Source organism: Macrobrachium nipponense, chromosome 11, assembly GCF_015104395.2.
Source record: "Macrobrachium nipponense isolate FS-2020 chromosome 11, ASM1510439v2, whole genome shotgun sequence".
In the NCBI taxonomy this organism is placed as follows: domain Eukaryota; kingdom Metazoa; phylum Arthropoda; class Malacostraca; order Decapoda; family Palaemonidae; genus Macrobrachium; species Macrobrachium nipponense.
The window spans coordinates 47,789,933-47,810,657 of NC_061087.1; the positions used below are offsets into that span (position 1 = coordinate 47,789,933).

Genomic DNA, 20,725 nt, shown 5'->3' on the forward strand with positions numbered 1-20,725 from the left:
AATGAACTTATGGGTTGAATTTCTAAATTTACCCACGAGAGAATTTTCATTAATAGCTGTGGACTAAGTGGTAAAAATTGGAAGGAAATCCCTTTAATAATAAGGTATCAACAAGCACTTACTTATAATGGGGCCTTATGATGTCAGTGCTCCCTTAAAAGAAACAAAAGCAGCAGATTTTTGGGTTTGCTGAAAACAAAATCCAGGAAATTATGAAACGCTAAAAGCATTAAAAGGTGCCATGAGATCAGAATTTATTATAAAGTGATTTAAGCTTCTACTTAGCAAAAGTATAAGAATTTCTGGGGATATACTTATGGAGCAGACCAGGATTTTTATCAGGAACTTAACCTAATAAATGATAATGATTATTCATCAGCTTTGTTCTACATTTGATAACACAGCCATCTACATGTATGTGAATTGAGGGGGCAAGATTTTGTTTACATAGGGTGTGGTGTTGTTTATGAGTATAGTAATTTCTGTCATCTGGTTTAAAGAGGTTGGACTGTACTGTAATAATAATGGTTAATCATTGTAGCAAACAGTGGTTTGTGCTGATCAAATACAAATATGCTCTAGTTTGCAGGGTAATTGTTGAAAATCCCACAGCTGCAAAACTATAGTGAATTTTAGATTATTTGAATTATGTTCACATTGCCAAATGTCATACCTGTCTACAGAAAAATAATTTATATTTTTATTGTTTTGATATCCTTCATTTACTTACTGGTCAACCCCTTAATTTCAAGTCAGTATTTCCTTTTAAAAACTCAGTTATTCCTTATTTTGATTTTTTTTACAGTACAACCTGATGAAGGAAAGGAGCCCCTTACTGCTTTCAGCAGTTATTTCCCAATTATTCAGCCTGTGGAAGATACAAATCTTGGAACTGGAACTCCTCCAAGAATTTCCCAGATGCAGATTGTTTATGTAGCTGCAGGCCTGTTCACATTCCTTCTCCTCTTGACAATTGGACTTTGCACCTTGCTATGTTTTTATCGTAGACGTAACAAACATCTTGAAGAGGAAGAAGTTGCAGAAAGTCTCTCTGGATCACTTGGGTAAGATTAAAGTTCTATGTTGAAATTACTTATCACTCTAGGTGTTAATGCAGAAAATGACTGGAGGATTTGATAACAGATTTTCTTTGATTACCCTATGGTATAAATGATTTATAAGTTTGTAATGAAGCAGTGGAGTAAAAAGCAATTGAAGATTATGACAGTTTATTACAATTATTGGTAAAAGTGAAAATAACCGTATTGTATTTCTGAACTGAAAATATGAATTCATTGAAACTAAATATTATTGTGAAAATACTTGTTTTTATGTATGCAACTTACCAAGTTGTTACATACCTATAGTTTCTTAACCGGTCGGTAGCTCAAATTTTTTTAATTCTTGGCAGTTCTATGTTGTTTTGGCTAGGCGGCACGACTGCCCACTACTGAGGGATAGAAGAACCAACTCGGCACTGGTTTTCAGTTGTTTCTGCCGGCTGGTGCTGTTAACAACTAGTTCAGTAGCAGCGTGAATTTTGGAAATTGGTTACTTCTTATTGATGTCTTTGGATGTTTGCTGAAGTACTGTTCAATTTGGTAGTCTTTTCGGAAATATTTAGCTATTGTTAGGAGTTTGACAAATTAGTTAAATTTTTGCTTTGGTGTGAGTTAGCAAATATTAGGCATGTCCAATACAGGTTCTCATAGTAACAGGTATTGCAACAAAGGCTGTAATACTAGGCTTATTAAGGCCTGTTATGATACAAATTCAGTTTGTGTTGAGTGTAGGGGTCAAACCTTCGCACAGACTTTGATTTGTGGGGAATGTGTTGATTGGGATGACAAAAAATGGAAGACATTAACTAGCCATTTGAGTAAGTGAGAAAGAGACAGAAAGAGAAAGGCTGTTTCCAGAGCAAACACTAAGAAACAGTTCGATAATCAGGATATAACTGTTGGTACTGCCTCTCCTTCCTCTGAATCAACCTAATCCTAACCTTGACACTCTAGCACCAGAACCTGATGCTGTCGCTAGCCTGGAAGCTTGAGTAGACCTAAATTTGTCTATTATGTTACAGGCAATGGAAACTTTAGGAGCATCTGTTAAGATGTTAATGGAGTAGGTAGGTAATAAAGTGCGTGCCAATTTTAATATAGTGAAGGAAGTGGCAGTTGCCCCAGACCATAACAGAGTGCCATTGGAAAGGCTTCTCTAAGGATTCTCGACTTTTTGCGAGCTGGTCAGACCCGGAGGAGTCTTCCCCTAGATACCAATGGCGCTTTGTACATGAGCCGTGTCTGCTGAAAAGGAGGACTCGTGTTGTATCGCCTTCTCCTGTCCCCCTTAAGAAGGTTAGTGTTTTACAAGAAGACCAGCGTCCTTCTTGTAGCTTCTGGGACAGTCCACAGCATTTTTCCCAAGGGCAAGGTAAATCTTGTTCCTCATCAAGGAAGTCGTCCTCTGGACATCAGTCTGAAGAGGTAACACAAAGGAAAAGTTCTGAGCATCTGTTGGTGCCAGCTCTTTATCCTCCTGTGCTTCCCTCTCCAGATCCTTCCTTTGCCATCGCATCCGGCTACAAAAAGCGGTCTGCTCCTGAGCATCTATTGGCGCACATGCAACCTTCTTGTACGGAGAAGGGTATTGTGTGTCCTTCGATGGTTGTAGGGATTCTGGAGCGGCCGTTGGCACAGGAGACTGCACTGGCATGTGAGTCTCCTCTTCTTCCAGATTAATCCTTGGCACTCTTTCGTCCACTGGTATTGGAACCAGTGGTTTTTCAAGAGAGGGTGTTGGCCCCGGAGCGCCCATTGGCACCTCAACGACTCAAGTGCCCATTGGCACCTCAACCACCCAAGTACCCATTGGCGCCTCAACCACCCAAGTGCCCATTGGTGCCTCAACCACCCAAGTGGACAGTGGACTACTTCAAAAGTCAACCATTTCAGATCCTTCCATTTTGGCAATTCAAAATAAGCATGATAGTATCTTAGGCTTTATGAAAACTTCGACTCCTCCTGCTCAACCTCAAACTACTTTGTCCCCAGTTTTGATGGAGAGAGGGTGAAGAGGAGGAAGAGGATAAGGAGACTCTTCCTATAGCTTATAAGTTGCTCCTTTGTTATTTTATAGCAAATTTCTGAGACACTTTTTCACCTACAGCTCGACTTTGCCAGAATCCTCTTATATGAGAGATAATCAGTCAGACTTGTCAAAATTACCTAAACTAGTCTTTTCCTTTTCTGCTCGCAAAGCCTTGAAAGATATTAATCTTTGGCTTGCAGACAAGAGGGATCAGGGGAAAGTTAATTTTAACTTCCCTCCTCCTCACCTTTTCACAAGGAGGCACTTGTGTTATGAGACCAGGGAGGCTCTTTCTTTGGGAGTTTTTGCCTCTGCCTGGGGTCACTTTTCCAGTCTTATCGATTCGACCAGGAGGAGGGCTTTTAATTCGGCCAAAATAATGTTTTCAGCATCAGGGCTGGACCAACTTAATAAAAACATTTTTAAGGTTTTTGAGGTAGTAAGCTTCTTGGATTGGGCAGTGGGAGCCTTGGGTTGGAAGAACAAGGAATGTTCCTCTTAGGATGAGGAAACTTTCTCTGGCATTTCAGGTGTTATTTTTTGCCGTGATAAAAGCCTAAGATAGTTCATTGGAGTTGGCCTCTCTTTTAGCTTTATGCAGTCTTAAAAAAGAGAACTTTGGTGTTTGTTCACCACTTAAGATGTTTCTCAGATGCAGAGGTCTGCCTTACTCTACTCTCCTCTGGATAGGAGACACCTCTTCCCAGAGGACACTGTGGTTCAAGTTTCTTCTGAGCTTCAGAAGAAATCCACCCAGGATTTACTCTCACAATCAACTAAACATTCTTGTGATCCAACTCCCTGTTCTTGCCTCTAGCCAGCTACGCACACTTGGCCCTTTCGTGGCAGGGGAGTATCTAGATCCTTAGATTTAGGGGGAGAGCTCACTTCACCTGTTGAGCAATTAAGAAGTACATCTAAGTCCTCAACAAAAAAGTGAACATTCAGTCTTTCGTGCACCGGTAGGGGCAAGGCTCCGGCAGTTCTGGAGAAATTGGGAAGTATGAGGGGCGGAACTGTGGGTCATTGAAGTTTTGAGAGAGCGCTACGTGATCCCTTTCCAGAGAGCTCCGCCATTGTCCAGCTCTTCAATAATTTTGTCATTCTATTCAGAAGGTTCAGACAAATTCATTGTTTATGTTTGGGAAATGATGGTAGACTGCACTTATTATAGCCTAGAACAGCTGTAAATTAAAAACAATACATTCTCAGGTAAGTAAAACAACATTTATAGTTATTGTTGTGGTTATTATATAAAAATAAAAGTTTATTGACTTCTCTGGAAACAAATGCTGCTTTGTTGACTTTGTTGTCAGGAAATCCAAAGAATTTGGTAGGCTTAGCCTAGTCCCTAAAGTTTGCACTTTTTCAATATAGAAACAACATAACAATAATAAAAGTTTTTGAAATAAGTAAAAAAAACATTTGTATTTATTGTCTGTTGTCGGGAAATCCAAAGCTTAGGCTTAGCCTTAGCCTAGTGCCAAACTCTTGCACATTTCTAAAACTAGCCTACACCACATACAGTGGTACCTCAACATATGAAATTGATCCGTTCCGAGGTGGCCTTCGTAACCTGAGCTTTTCGTATCTTGAACCACATTTTACATGTAAATTGCCTAATTTGTTCCAAGCCCTGCAAAAACACCCCAGTAAATTTTATAATAAAGCTAAATTGACCAGTAAACAATGAAATACAACAATTTGGGCCACTCAATACCTAACTTAATACGTACTAATAATATGTACTACATAGTACTTGTAAATAAAGTGTATTAGTATACATGGTATACAAGAAATACTGTACGTACATACGTACGTATGTAGTAAAATATGGAACCTTACCTTTCGAGTGAAGCTATTTCCGAAAATGTCCACAGAGGAGGAGGACAAATGGCAGAACACTTGTTAGTGCGTACACTTAACTTTACGAAACACATTAAAAAATGTCAGAAAACATAGACTAAACTTTACGAAACGCATTAACAAAACCGTAACACTTAACTTTACAAAAAACTTAAAATTAATTTTTTATTTAAAATTTTTTTTTTTTTTTTTTTTTTTTTTTTTTTACAAAATTTCAATTTCTTCACCACTTGCAACTTTCTGTTTTTTTTTTTAGTATCAATTGGATCTTCCTTTTTGCTTACTCCTACTAAAGGCCTCTTTAAAAAATAACTATCCAAGGAAGATTGCTTCTTTCTACAAGTGATTGTACCTTATGAAAAGCAGCTAGAGCATCCTTAATTTCTGCCGTTTTCATAGGGTCCTCCTCCTCCTCCTCCTCCTCCTCCTCCTCCTGCTAGAGAACTCTTCTTGAACGACGTTATGTTGCATGGCCTCCAACTCTTTCAGGTCATCCGTCGTAAACTCCTCTTGGTGCTCCTCGAGAAGGTTATTGATGTCCTCGTCGACGACCAGCCCCATGGACTTGCAGAGTGCAACGATCTCATCAAGATCTGGTTACAAAACAGTTTCAGGATCATCAACTGTTTCTGAATCTGCACCAGCTTCTCCCACGTCGAATCCCTCGAAGTCTCGGGCGGATACAGCATCAGGCCAGAGTTTCCTCCACGAAGAATTCAAGGTTCGCCTCTAAACCTCCTGCCAAGCTTGATCGATGAGTCTGGTGCATATGACGATGTCGAAATGCTCCTTCCAAAACTCACGCAAGGTGAGGTTTGTGGTATCAGTGATGTCGAAACATCTCTTGAAAAGATGTTTCGTATACAGCTTCTTGAAGTTCGATATCACTTGCTGGTCCATGGGCTGGAGGAGAGGGGTGGTGTTAGGCAGAAGATAAAGAACCTTGATGAAAGAACACTTTGCTAGGATATCTTCCTCGAGGCCAGGAGGGTGCGCAGGGGGATTGTCCAACACCAGCAGACATTTCAGAGGGAGGCGCTTCTCTTCCAAGAATTTCTTCACTGTCGGGTCGAAACACATTTACCCACTCTGTGAACAAAAGTCTCATTACCCCGGCTTTCGCATTAGCCCTCCACATCACTGGAAGCTTCTCCTTTAGCACTTTGTGGCTTTCGTGTCCGAGCTGGCCACCTCCCCATGCCGCACCACCGAATGGATGCCAGTCCATTTCCGGAATTTTTCAAACAACCCATGAGAAACCTTGAAGTCTGGGGTTGGCGTCGATGTCCCTTCTCCGTTGTCTTCGGCCTGGGCAATCAAATCGGCGAAGATAGCGCTGGCCTTGTGGGAGATTGCCGTCTCGGTTATCGTATCGCCAGCGATTTCTTTGTCTTTTATCCAGACAAGAAGCAGCCTCTCCCTCTTGTCGGATAAAATAGCCACGCCCTTGGAAGGTGTAGCTGCTTTGATGGCTTCCTTCTGCTTAAGGATGGTGCCTATCGTCGACGGTTTTCGGCCGTATTCCTTAGCGATCACACTCAACCGCATGCCAGCTTCATACTTTTTAATGATCTCCATCTTTGTCTCCATAGAAAGCATCCTCTTCTCTCCGTGAACTTCAGCAACTTTCTTGGGACCCATGACTACGTATACTACTGTATGTAATTAAGTTATGTAGTATACTAATTAAGTTCTCACACAACACGATAAAGTAGTACAACGAAATCACTAGCATGAATTTACATTAGCAAACAAAATCGTATATGAACGAACGAATTCTGCGTGCTTACGATAACGATGATGCTACCGAGTGGCCGAAGGATGCCTTTATGTAGAGCACGATGGGAGAGAGGCTGACCAATAGGAGAGCAGGATCTTATGGTGGTGACTAGCATCAGGAACCAATGGGAGAGTGGGAGGATGGTGGCGAGCCTGCTCAGTTGGCAGCGTGCAAGTTTTAAAATTGTTCTTAGGGGTCCGGGCGAATCTCGAGACTTTACAGCAACAACCTTTCGTAACCTGTGAAGTTAACCCAGTGTAACCAAAACCAAGGTTTTATTCAGTAAACAATTCCACTACAGTAGTACACTGCAAATAAAACAAACACGTTGTCGAACACAGACATAAACATAAATAAACAATTGTGTTAACTTGAAGGTACATAAATCACACTCCTTATGAAAGACAGTATAACCAAGAATATACACAAAACATATAACATACAAAGGGACAACATAAGTAACATATACAAAGACACAAGCAACGTACCATAATCTGGCGAGTCTACAGCTGTAATGCGAGACACGTCAGCAAGGAACCACGAAAGTAAACGAAAGCTATAGAGACCACTAATATGTAACAGGTTTATTTTTACCACATTCTTCCCTTCTCAGTTAAGTTCACGTGGAGTAATCCTGAAGGTACTTTGGAGGTTGCCTCACTCTCTCTGACCTTCGAAGTGAAGGAGGTGAGGCTACCTGTTGAGGGACTGTACTTGATTCCTGAAGAGTGTCATGCTGAGGAACAATATCCACATGGGAGAGACAGCGTGTAATCTCCTGAGGAGCATTCGCAACTGACAATTCCTCAGGAACCTCGGACTGAGATACAGGATCCCCAGCATCTGTACTTTCACGGTTGTCACTAGCCATAGGAGCAAGATTTCTTAATGAAACCGTAGTCACCCTACCATCTGGAAGCTTCACATGAGCATACTCGGGGTTAGCCTCTACGATTTCAACATCCACCAAGGGGTCGTTCTTGCTGTATCTTACATGGCGTCTCAGGAGAGCAGGCCCTCCTTGGATGAGCCAAGTAGGCAATGATTTGGCCGGTGGTGGACCTTCTACTATGCAGGAAAAGGCACTCATGAGGAGTACAGTTCGTGGAAGTGCACAACAAGGAGCGTATACAATGGAGAGCATCAGGGAGAACAGTTTCCCAGGGCTAATGTCAGAGTTTTCTGTATAACTCCGTTATATTTTTCAGCCTGACCATTCCCTTTAGGGTTATAAGGTGCAGTGCGACTGGTAGCTACACCTTTCTTCATCAGGAAATCCTTCAGCTCTTCAGACATAAAACATGCACCTCTGTCAGTGTGGATGTACGCTGGCATGCCAAACAAAGCAAAAAGTTGCACCAAACAACTGATGACAGTTCTAGTGGTCATATCAGCACAAGGGAAAACAAATGGGAACCTTGAAAATTCATCCACAACAGTGAGGAGGTACTTGTTTCTAGATTGAGAGGGAACTGGGCCTTTGAAATCTAAGTTCAACCTCTTGAATGGCTGGGTTGCTTTGATCAGTTGTCCCGAGGATTTGATGAATCGAGGTTTGAGCTAAACACACTTGGCAAAAGGTGGTAATTTTCCTCACTACTTCTACCGAGTAAAGTAGATTCCGTCCCCGGACAAATGCATCATACGAGATATCCCAGGGTGACATAGGATTTCATGAAGTTCTCGGAGTTTATCAGAAGTAGTGGCACCACAGATGCGAGAGAGAGCATCATCTGGTATGTTCTCTGTTCCTGGACGGTATACTATGTCATAGTGAAAACATGAGAGTTCAACTCGCCACCTCGCTATTTTGTCATTCTTTATTTTACTGTTTGATTTAGAGTCAAACATAAACTTTACACTACATTGGTCAGTGATGAGCTTGAAATGGTGTCAATTAAGTAGTATCTCCGCTTCCTCAATGCCTCCACTAATGGCATAAGCTTCCTTTTCCACTGAGGAATGTCCTTGTTCACTGCGAGTGAGAGTGCGGGAAAAGAAAGCCACTGGGCGATCATTCTGTGTCAGAGTAGCTGCTATTGCATGATCAGAGGCGTCCGTTTCCACAGTGAAAAGAGAGGAGGGATCAATGGCCGTTACCACCGCACTAGCAATGTCTTTCTTCAAGTTCCCGAGAGCTAGCAGTGCTTCAGTGAACAAAGGAAAACCATTGGCTTGTGTGAGAAGGCAGATTTTCTCTGAAAAATTTGGTATCATCTTGAGTAATGTGCAAGCAATCCCATGGTCATGCGAAGAGAAGCTGCATCTTTAGGGAGTGAAAGATTCCACAGTGGTTGCAAGCGTTCCAGATTGGGTTTTGATTTCCCCATCCGTTACTTAATACCCAAGTAATTTAATGGATCTGACTTTGAAGTCACACTTGTTGTGGTTTAGAGTGAGGTTGTACTCCTCAGCCACCTTCAAAAACCTCCGTAAATTCTGGTCATGCTCCTCCTCTGTCTCACCACACAGTAACATTGTCAACATAAGCAAAAGTACCACTTACTTTTTCTTTCTTAAGGATTTCGTCAAGCACACGTTGAAAAGCTGCTACTCCATTTTTCACTCCAAATGGAATGCATTGAACTCGTAAAGTTTGCCCCCAGCTTCAAATGCAGTGTACGGTCTCTCTTCTTCTCTTATTGCAACCTGATGGTAAGCACTTTTCAGATCTAAGGTACTGAACACCTTGTACCGTGCAATGTTGTTCACCATCTCGTCGATATTTGGCAGGGGGTAGGCATCAAGCTCAGTGAATCTGTTTATGGTAGGAGAGTAATCTATAACCATCCTCCTTTTCTGATTCTCCCCGGATGTTACCAGCACTTGAGCCATCCATGGAGAATTACTAGGCCTTATTATTCCTTCCGACATCATACGCTCAGTCTCAGCTTCAATGAACTTCTTGTCACTCAAGGAGTATAATCTTGACTTATTAGCCACTGGTTTGCAATCTGGTGTCAGGTTCTTGAAGAAGAAAGGAGGGGTCACCTTAATAACACTTAGTGAACATATCTTCAAGGGAGGTTTTTCTCTTCCAAAATCCATTTCCAGACCAGAATGTTTCCTCAGGAAGTCATGCCCTAGTATCACATCACTACATAAGCTTTGTAACACCTTAGAGTTCAACACCGTGATAAGTCTCTCCTTGCAACTCCAAGTCCACAGTGCACAGACCTAAGATGTTTGAGGACAGGGATTCATCAGCCATAGAGACTTTTCCATGCTCTGGAGACATAGTTAGTTTGTTTAGGTCCACTACATCATGACGCACAAAGCTGTCTGAACTCCCAGTATCAATAAGGGCACTAACAAAGCTACCATTAAGCTTGAGGGGTGTTATGGATTTTTCAATACACTTAGGGGAGGCCCCCACTATTGAAGCTAGCATTGCTGCGGAATGTTTTGGGCTAGAAGAGCCACTCACCTGTTTCACAGAGCGGCACACCCTAGCATAATGTCCTTGCTTCTTACATTTCAAACACTGCGTCTTTAGCAGGACGTTGAGTTCGGGGATGCCGGTTGTTCCCACAAAAAATCATTGAGCACCAGAAGTAATAGCAGAAACAGACTGTTATTTTCAGCACTAGATGATTCCTCCTCTCGACTCACTGCTGACACAGCAGCATTGACAGGTTCTGCTGAAGAGTAGGAGGCTGAATGCTTCTGGGCCATTTCCAGAGTGCGGGCCTGTTCATAAGCAGTATTTAGGTTCAGTGTCCTATTCTCCAACAGACGCTGGGGTATTTCACACGAGACCAAACCATTAATGAAGGCATCCCGAACATAACTGTCACACGCTTCCTCCGCAGTTACACTTTTGAATTGGCAATCCTTAGCAAGTAGCTTCAGTGCCTGCAGGAACTGATCCAGGGACTCACCTGAGTTTTGCCTGCGAGTGGCAAGTAAATGCCTGGCAAATATTTCATTTTTTGGTTTCGCGTACAAAGATGTCAGAACCTCTTTAGCCTTCTCATATGTCTCACACTCAGAAATAAAGTCATACACACTAGGAGCCACATAGTTAGTGAGGAGAACCAGTTTGTCAAGCGTAGGGGTAGTCAGCTGCACCGCTTGAACGAAGTTTGTAAAAGTCCTCAGCCAGTGCATCCACTCCTTGGCGGCCTGGGCAGAGTCAGGGTCCACCTCGAACCGGGGAGGGCATAGAAGCCGTTCCATGGCGATTGAATCATTTTACTGAATAAATTGAAGTAAACCCAGTGTAACCAGAACCAAGGTTTTATTCAGTAAACAATTCCACTACAGTAGTACACTGCAAATAAAACAAACACGTTGACGAACACAGACATAAACATAAATAAACACTTGTGTTAACTAAGAAGGTACATAAATCACACACTATATGAAAGACAGTATAACCAAGAATATACACAAAACATATAACATACAAAGGGACAACATAAGTAACATATATAAAGAAACAAGCAACGTCCCATAATCTGGCGAACCATAATCTGGCGAGTCGACAGCTGTAATGCGAGACACGTCAGCAAGGAACCACGAAAGTAAACAAAAGCTATAGAGACCACTAATATGAAACAGGTTTATTTTTACCACAACCTGAATTATTTTCATGTGTACAGCCAAAAAAATCTTTGTATTTGCTTTTGTAACTTGAATTTTTCGTAAGCTGGGACTTTCGTATGTCGAGGTACCACTGTATATATATATTATGTAATATCTTTCAGTCATTGCAATATTTTACAAATACGTACCCCTATGTTCTCTGTATTCCTGGTTTATTTTAATGAGCTTCTTCATGGTTGTACCAAAACACCATGTTAAAACTGTTCTTTTTCCTCTTAAGCTACCTAGAAAATTGAATAAGCTCTTCGTTATACGGAAGAGTGTGAGAGATCTTAAAATCTACATTTTCAATTATGTCATGTTGGACATAAAACATCGATGTAGCTTTAGAAAGAGACTGTAATATAAAAACCTTTGGGTAACACAAGTTAGTGAAACTATCTATCAAGAAATCTATCAAATTTATTTCACATAAGTTAGTGAAACTATCTATCAAGAAATCTATCAAATTTATTTCAGTGTCAGTGAACTGGGGATCACATATTGGTATGCTTGAAAAGGCAAGTTGGTTAGTATTTTGTGCTTTACTTTAGGTTCATGATATGAGAAGTAATATATATGTGTTTGGTGGGGTGTTCTTCCTATACATGCTGAATTTAAAGCCACTACTTTCTATGTCTCTATGAACTATCATATCCAGGAAGGGTAACCTAATTTCCACTTCCTTTTCTACTGTAAATTTAATAGAGGACAAAAAAAGATTAAGCAACTCTAAAAAGCTATGAAAGGCTTCTTCACCATGTCTATAAACAATAAAAACATCAGCTACATATCTAACTCAAATTTTGGGCTTAATGTCTTTCGGTAGGGTGCCAATGTAAACTTTTTCTAAAAATTCCATGCATAAGTTTGCCAATATAGGGAAGAGAGGTGAACCCTTCAAGACTCCGGATTTTTGTAGATAGAATGAACCATTAAACTCACAACTTATAGATTTAATGCAAATATCAATCAAATCACAAGTTTATCTACGTGCACAGGTGGCTTGAGAATGTTATCTGAGACTAATTTCTTCAAGTTATTGAACATGAAACGTAGTGGTATGTTCGTGAATAAGGAAACTATGTCTAGGCTGTACATAGAACTTGTGTAATTCTTTTTCTTAATTTTCAAACTGTACTTAATGTGAGATTTCGAAATTGTCCCTACTAATTTCCCCCAAAACCTCCGCTAACCATGACGACAGATCCGACTGAGGTTTATTGCAACTGGCTACAGTGGGCCTTAAAGGATACCCCTCCTTATGAATGTTGAGAGTTCCATGAAAATAACTAAAAGACAGCAGTTTTCTTGTTAGCTTATATAGAACTATATTTCTTGTTTCTTTTTCCACTCCATTACTAACTACGGCCTTTATTCTCTTGTTAAATTCAGACTGCACTAAAAGTGACAAAACCCCCTTGCATTAGCATCTACCAATATCTGTGGTAATTGCTTTATGCAGTTTAAAATTTACCATTTAAGTAATTTCATGAAAGAGAAGTCAAAGGACTTATAACACTGGAAGTTCTGGCAACTTGCACTCTGCATTGGCAGAGTGTGAAGCAAACTCAAAATGGGAAAGGGGAGCCATCACAAGGCTTTACAAAGGGATTCATGAATGGGTAAGGTTGCCAAGAAAATATTAAATTAAGTGATTGGAACACAAAAATGATTGAAACTAAAAGAAAATATTACAAGAAGTTAAATTACAAAGTTATAAAAAGTAGTAATAGATAAGAAATCTGGCATACTACTCTGGTTAGAGGTGCCAGAATCCTTCATAAGATAAAATAAGGCACTAGTGCGAGGAGAGCTTATAGACTTTCATAGGCTACCTGGAGCTTTTATGCCATTGACCTTTCTTCCATGGCCCTCTCTGAGGTTGGTGTTTTGACGTTGGGGGGGTGGTGGTGACTGGTCCGAGGAAGACAGAGTACCATATGTTCCGGCTGTTCTGGCACAAGGGGCCAGTACCTATCAGAGCTAATACTAGCTGTCACAGTTCCAAAGGTCCTTCAACCAATGGATACATGGCAAGTCCATACTCCAAAAATTTAACAGTACAAATATATACATAATAATGATGATTTAAATAAAGATTGTTTTGCATGTTGTATCCAAGTACAGATAGTCCCTGGCTTACGAGGGGGGTTTGTTTCTTGAAACACATCGTAAGCCAGAAAATCGTCAAAAATCCTAGGAAAACCTTTTTTTTAATGCTTTGGGTCTATTAAAATCTATGTTACTGCATTTTTATTGCATTTTTCATCAAAAAAACCTTCAAACATTGATTATTTTGCATTTTTGGAGTCATATTTCTTCCGTCAGATCAGCGTCGTAACCCTGGAACATGTTAAATAAAAGTGTGATAGTCAAAATAATGACTTTACAAAATATTGTAGAAAAAATAGTTAGAATCAATATATCACTATGAAACTTTGGGAATGAGTTGCCATGACAACGAAGTACTCAATGGGAGATTCACTAAAAATCTACTTTTTTCAATAAGTTTTGTCATATTTGAGCATCGGTCCCCTAACTTTGCCTTTTTTTTTTTTTTTTTTTTTTTATATATATATATATATATCTACAAAACATTACACATAAATTACAATTAAATACGTTTAGTGTTAAATAACATACTGTATTTAATGCACTTTTAAAATTTTTGAACATATCTGTAGTAAAACAACTGCCGTACGTACGCCCAATTGATCCATTTCTGGGCTCAGCTCGTGTCGCTGCGCGAAATATCCTTTAATCTATTATTTCTAGGGTAAATGTACTAACACATACCAGAGAATAAATAAAATAAAGAAAAAGGTCAGTATAACTGACTCGCTCACCCTCCAGGAGGGTGTCGGTATGAACACTAGGCGAGTGAGACCACTACCACGAGCCAAATACCAATAGAAATCTCCCACAACAAAAACCCTCCATGAGGAGAGCCGACCCACAGAGTGAGCAGCTCGTACTACTACTACTCCATCCCATGCTGCCGACTGCTGCGCCTCTAGTGGCCATCCTTTTCAGTTAGCACCTCACGAGCGGACGTGATATTTTTCCCTCTGTGTTTTTTGTGCCCTTTCGTTGGATTTTTCTATGATGGAGCGTGCAGCTATTGCAGCAGCTAAGTTAAGTACTCAGTATTTATGGTTAGTTTGTTTTTTCCGGCCCTCGGTCAGTATTTGCCGTTTTTTAGGTATAAATACGTACTCGGGGTCGGAAGCATGGCAGCATGGTTCTGCCGCGTGGTGGGTTCGTTCTCGGTCTCCCATACCTAGAACATCCCATTCTCTATGTACGCTCTATATTTATTATCCGTTTTACTTAGGGTACTGTCTACTCAGGTTTGTCATGCATGCATGTCTTTTACCTTATGTAGGCTTCTTCTTTCCAGACCCTAGTCCCGGCTCTTAGTATCGGCCTCTGACTAGCTTTGAGTGGTAGACTTTCCTTCGGGTTAGTCGTACACTCCTGGATTTTTTCTCCTACTTTATTGTTTTCTTTCTTTTATTTATTTTATTATACCATGTATTTTGTTATGGTTAGGTTAGTTGGGCGTCTGGCTTAGCCTAGGTCCTGGCTCCTTGAGCCTATGCTACCGCTCATCAGTTCGGTTGCTTCCCTATAGCATCTCTCTGATCAGTCGGTTTTGGTTTTGGCCCAGTGGGTCTCTATGCTACCGCTTTTCAGTTCAGTTGCTTCCCGATAGCATCTCTCTGATCAGTTGGTTGGTCCTAGGTTTAGTTGTCTTATTTTAGCCTTACCGTCTCGTGGTCACTACGCGATCACGAGACAGCCAGACGCCTGCCCAGTCCCCTTCCCCCCTCCTCCCGCTCTTCCATAGAGTCGGGGGAGGGTGGGGCAGTCTGCCCACGCTCGCTCCTCATACCCGAGCATGCCTCCCTCTCTCCCCCCAGGCGGAGGGGCCAGGGAGACGGGACAGACCCAGACTGGACGCGACCTCTCCGGCTTCTCGGTCCGGCCCGGTGGTGATGGGATGGGGGGTACTGGCCTTTCCCCCCATCCGTTGCTTCCTTGTCGCTCCGGTTCGCTCGAGCCTGTATGTCTCCTCGCTCTTCCCGACCTTGCTAGGTCTCCTCTCATGATCGGAGTCCTGGCATCTAGCGGGAATTTGTATGTCCACCCAGTAGGGTGGACCGGAACATACAGTGGGTCCATGCTAACCGTACCGTATTGCTGAGTTACTACACTCCGCTACGCACTGGACTTGTTCCGGTTCGTTTGAGTTTTAGGTTTAAGAGTTATTAGATTAACTATAAGTTTATCTTAAGTACCTTAAACCTTTTCCCCCCCTCCCCTACATGTTTTACCGGATTCTCCGGGATTATAGCCTATTCAGGCGGGGCAGGGGGGGGTTATGCTCAAAATTTTTCCGAGCTCCGGCATGCAACGGAGTTCTTCTGTCCTTTAGCCTGTAAGTGTTATTCTTTAAGATACTCATGTGTCTTCCCACTTACAGGCCACCAACTGTGAGCATCCGGGATGCGCCGCCACACTTCAGGACCCATGTGGACACGAAGTTTGCCGGTCCCATGCTCCATGCGCGACTCTGCACGGGGACATCCAGGTCTGGTACCATGAGACGTGTACCATATGTTACGATCTGGTGAGCCAGCTTTTAGAAGGGGTGAGTATTCCATCTCCGGTAGCTGCTCCGCCCTTTGTTCGTTTTAGTGCTTCCGCTTCTGTTTTAGTGCTTAAGTTTTCATCATCCACTTTAACTTAAGGCATCTAAGTTTAAGTTATATTTAAGTTTTAGTTTAAGTGATTCTTAAATCTAACCTGCGCCCTCTCTTCCAGGCGCCGGCAGTGAAAGATACCGCACTGGCAACCCTGCGGGCCTGGGTCGGCGGTTTTGGGAAGAACGCCGCCAAGAGTATGCCTTACATCTTGGAGAAGCGGTTGGCGCTGTTAATCTTCCCCGGAGGCAAGGCGACAGGATACGTCGACCCAGTAGAGGCGGCCCCTACTATCGCCTTCATCCAACAACAGCTGGCTGCCTCATTAACTGATCAAGACCAGGATATCTCCACAGACGTCGCGACTTTAAATATTAATGTAGAACCTATGGTAGGTGTAAACGACCTGTTGGTCGAGGTAAGTAGGGTGGACACCCAAGGGTCACCCTTGGGTGTGACTGTTTCTTCTACTCCTGCAACCTCTCCATCCTTCCAAGGGTTTACAGGTGATGAATTATATACTCCTCCTGACGCTTCGGTTAGACCTAAGGTCAAGGGTCAAGCAGTGAAATCCTTGTCTAAGACGTCGTCGTCGTCTAAGAAGTCGACTTCGGCGTCATCCTCCTCACGTAAGTCTCCGGCTGCGAATCCCGGAGCAGACAAGTCTAAAACTTCTAGCTCCGGCTCTAAGTCCTCGAGGAGTAAATCCTCCAGAGAGAGATCTCGCACCCCGGCAGAGTCACCAGTTCCGCTACCCTTGGTTCCGATTCAGAGCCACCCCTCCACCTCCGCAGCAGCTCCGGCCTTGGACTCCAACACTGGCCTGTTGCAACAGGTGGGCGACCTGGTTGGGTCCCTAAAGAGTAGCATGGAGCAAATGATCTCTCGTCTGTCGGATAGGATTACCTCCCAGGACTCCATTATAGCCGGACTGAGAGAAGTCCCTCTAGCCTCTCCTTCACTTTCCAATACGAGTGGAACTCAGCTTCCTCCGTATGACTCGCTACCTCCGTTCTCGATGAACAATCCATGGAGAGTAGCGTCATACGCCCCCTTCCAAGACGGTCTTATTTCCATACCGGAATTCGGAACTCGAAGGATAGAGGACTTCGAGTTCTTCCCGGTAGACCTCCAGCCTCCGTTCATAGGCTACGCTAGGCTTACAGCTTCAGCCATGGTTCGGGATGATAGGGTGCCTAAGGAGACAGTCCTCTATTCACGAGACCAGGCTCAGAGAGAATGGCTCAGATGTTTAGAGGACATGGATTGTTCCAATACCAGGATACAACCTTTCAAGAGTCCCTTTACCATTTTCACAATGGATGAGAGTACCCCGCTCCCGTTCCTGACAAAGATCGCGAGGTCTACCATCCCAGCGGCCCAGAAGGGGGACCCCATGCCTCAATTGAAGGAAGCAGATCCCACATCTCCGTTGCTCCCCTCAGCCGGAGAATTGTGGGAGGACTTGCCAAACACCTTCTCAGCTGGCAAACTCAAACCGGACTGTGCTATGGAGCAGTTTGGTGAAAAGCTACCCAGGCTCCCAGATAACCTTATTCAGGTTGAATTTGACGCAAAGTCGCGACTAGCCAGATCAATTAATTCTATGGCTATGTCCGAGGTAGCAACCATAGCTTATGGCTCAGAACCGCTTTTTAAGCTCATGACCAAAGCACTGACTCAAACGGTACAGTCGGATATGTTTGAGTTTGCCACTGCTAGAACGAATTGTCGGAAGCATGTCCTACAAGAGGCAACCATTCGACATGAACCGAATAGGTTGCTCTCGTCTAACATCTGGGGAGCAGATCTCTTCCCAGAAGCTATGGTGAAGGAAGTTCAGTCGGAGGCTACGAGGCTGAACCAGAGCCTTAAGGACCGTTGGGGCCTTACAGCTAAGAGGAGACAAGACCTAACACCTAAAGGTAAGGGTCGGGGGAAACCTAGGCGCTTCCATCCTTACCAGAAGAAGCAGTCACGCTTTCCTCAGCAAGTTCCAGCGGTGCCCTTAGTGCAAACAGCCCAACCTTCCACCTCTAAGGCTCAATCACAGCCAATTTATGTGATATCCCCTCAACCTCAGCCCTCCACCTCTTACGCCATCTCTCCAGCTTACAATCAAGCCTTCGAGAGTCAAGCTTCACAGAAGTATGACCGCTCAGGTAAGGGAGGCAGAGGTAAGCGTTCCTTTCGTGGGAGAGGATCGGGAGGCCCCTTTAACAGGGGGAAACACTTCAGAGGAGGCCGAGGCGGTTACCAGAACCAATGAAGAACTTCAGGTAGGAGGGAGGCTGTTCCACTTTCGTCACCGGTGGAACTTCAGCGAATGGGCTCAGAGCATAGTGTCAAAAGGCCTGGGTTGGAGCTGGTTGACGAACCCACCTCCATCCAGACCTTTCCGTCAACTTCCTTCCAAGGAATTGACAGAGTACGCAGAGGACCTCCTTCAGAAAGGAGCTATAGTAAGAGTCAAGAGATTAAAATTTCAAGGTCGCTTGTTCAGCGTGCCAAAGAAAGGCTCACAAAAAAGAAGAGTAATCTTAGACTTGTCCCGCTTAAACTTAGCCATCCCGCTGCGACAAGTTCAAGATGCTCACGATCTCACAGGTGCGGACCCTACTTCCCCTGTGGGGCCGTCACCACCTCTATCGATCTTACAGACGCTTACTATCATATCCCTATTGCAAGACACTTCCGTCCATATCTGGGTTTCAAGATAGGAGACCAGACATTCTCCTTCAAGGTAGTTCCCTTCGGACTCAACGTGGCACCCAGGGTGTTCACGAAACTAGCGGAAGTGGTAGTGCAACAACTCAGATCACAAGGGATTATGGTAGTAGCGTATCTCGACGATTGGTTGATCTGGGCGCCAACAGTCGAAGAATGCAACAGAGCCACACTGAAAGTGATTCAGTTCCTGGAATATCTAGGCTTCAAGATAAACAGGACCAAGTCAAGACTCACTCCAGAGTCAGACTTTCAGTGGCTGGGCATTCAATGGAATCTATCCTCCCATACTCTGTCGATTCCATCAACCAAAAGGAAAGAAATAGCGAAGTCAGTCAAGCAATTTCTAAGTCACAAACTGGCGTCAAGGAGAGCTCAGGAGAGGATCCTGGGTTCTCTCCAGTTTGCATCAGTGACAAACGTCTTAATGAAAGCCAAACTGAAAGACCTAACCAGAATCTGGCGCTCACGAGCAAATGTCAGGTCCAGGGACAAACTATCCTCAGTCCCTCTGATTCTAAAGAATCGACTTCAGCCGTGGGCGAAAGTCAAGAATTTGTCAGTGTCAGTACCCCTTCAGTTCCCTCCACCAGGGATTACCATCCACACAGACGCGTCCTTAAGCGGTTGGGGAGGGTATTCCCAGGTCCAAAAGGGGTTCAAGGAACTTGGTCACCTCAGTTCAGTCAGTTCCATATAAACGTACTGGAGGCAATGGCAGTGTTCTTGACTCTAAAAAGGTTGCGCCCACCAAAGTACTCCCACATAAAGCTAGTTCTGGACAGCGCAGTGGTAGTACATTGTATAAACAGAGGAGGCTCCAAGTCACGTCATCTAAATCATGTGATGGTAGCCATCTTCTCCCTGGCAGACAAGTTCAGTTGGCATCTCTCCTCCACTCACATAGCTGGAGTGAGAAACGTCATAGCAGACGCGTTATCCCGATCAGTACCCCTAGAGTCGGAATGGTCTCTGGACAACAGTTCGTTCCAATGGATCCTTCAAAGAGTCCCAGGGCTACAGGTGGACCTCTTCGCATCCCAAGCGAATCACAAGCTCCCCTGTTACGTAGCCCCCAACCTGGACCCTCTGGCCTATGCCACGGACGCCCTGGCTCTGGACTGGAACAACTGGAAGAAGATTTATGTCTTTCCTCCAGTGAATCTTCTCATGAAAGTGTTAAACAAACTCAGGACGTTCAAGGGTCAAGTGGCTCTAGTAGCCCCAGACTGGCCGAAGAGCAATTGGTATCCCCTAATTCTGGAACTGGGCCTTCGTCCTCTTCGGATCCCCAATCCCAGGCTCTCCCAGTCAGTACAAACGAAGACTGTGTTCGCTTCCTCAGGGATTCTCAAAACCCTAACTTTATGGATTTCATGAAGTTTGCGGCAAAAAGAGATGCGAATATTGACCCTCAGAATATTCTCTTCTTGGAATCCGATAAAAGGGATTCAACTTTGAGACAGTATGATGCTGCTGTCAAAAAGTTAGCAATCTTCCTGAGAGAATCTGATATTAGAATCATGACAGTTAATTCAGCGATATCCTTTTTCAGATCCTTATTTGAAAAAGGTTTAGCAGCTAGCACGATTACGACAAACAAGTCAGCCTTGAAAAAGATATTTCAATTTGGGTTCAACATAGACTTGACGGATTCCTACTTCTCGTCTATTCCTAAGGCATGTGCTAGACTTAGACCTTCTGTAAGGCCTACGTCAGTTTCATGGTTCTTAAACGATGTTCTAAAACTGGCTTCAGAAACCGATAATGACACATGCTCGTTTATAATGCTCTTAAGGAAACCCTGTTTTTATTAAGCTTAGCTTCAGGAGCAAGAATTTCAGAACTGTCGGCTTTATCCAGAGATCCGGATCATATTCAATTCCTTCCCACAGGGGAAGTACTACTTTCTCCGGAACGTAGCTTTAGCAAAGAATGAAGATCCTTGATGAGGTGGGAACCTTGG

The 20,725-nt window shown here is 43.3% G+C and overlaps 1 protein-coding gene across 2 annotated transcripts in view; it reads left to right on the top strand.

The window, feature by feature from the left end:
• The window catches only part of LOC135205750 (tyrosine-protein phosphatase 69D-like), a 472,711-nt gene that overhangs the window by 269,452 nt on the left and 182,534 nt on the right, over positions 1–20,725 (top strand). For both annotated transcript variants that reach the window (XR_010312592.1, XM_064236870.1), the window contains exon 14: positions 806–1,064. Coding sequence is in view for 1 of the 2 variants with exons in the window: in XM_064236870.1 (XP_064092940.1) it covers positions 806–1,064 (259 nt within the window). In the remaining variant the exon portion in view is untranslated. The remainder of the gene's footprint in view (positions 1–805; positions 1,065–20,725) is intronic.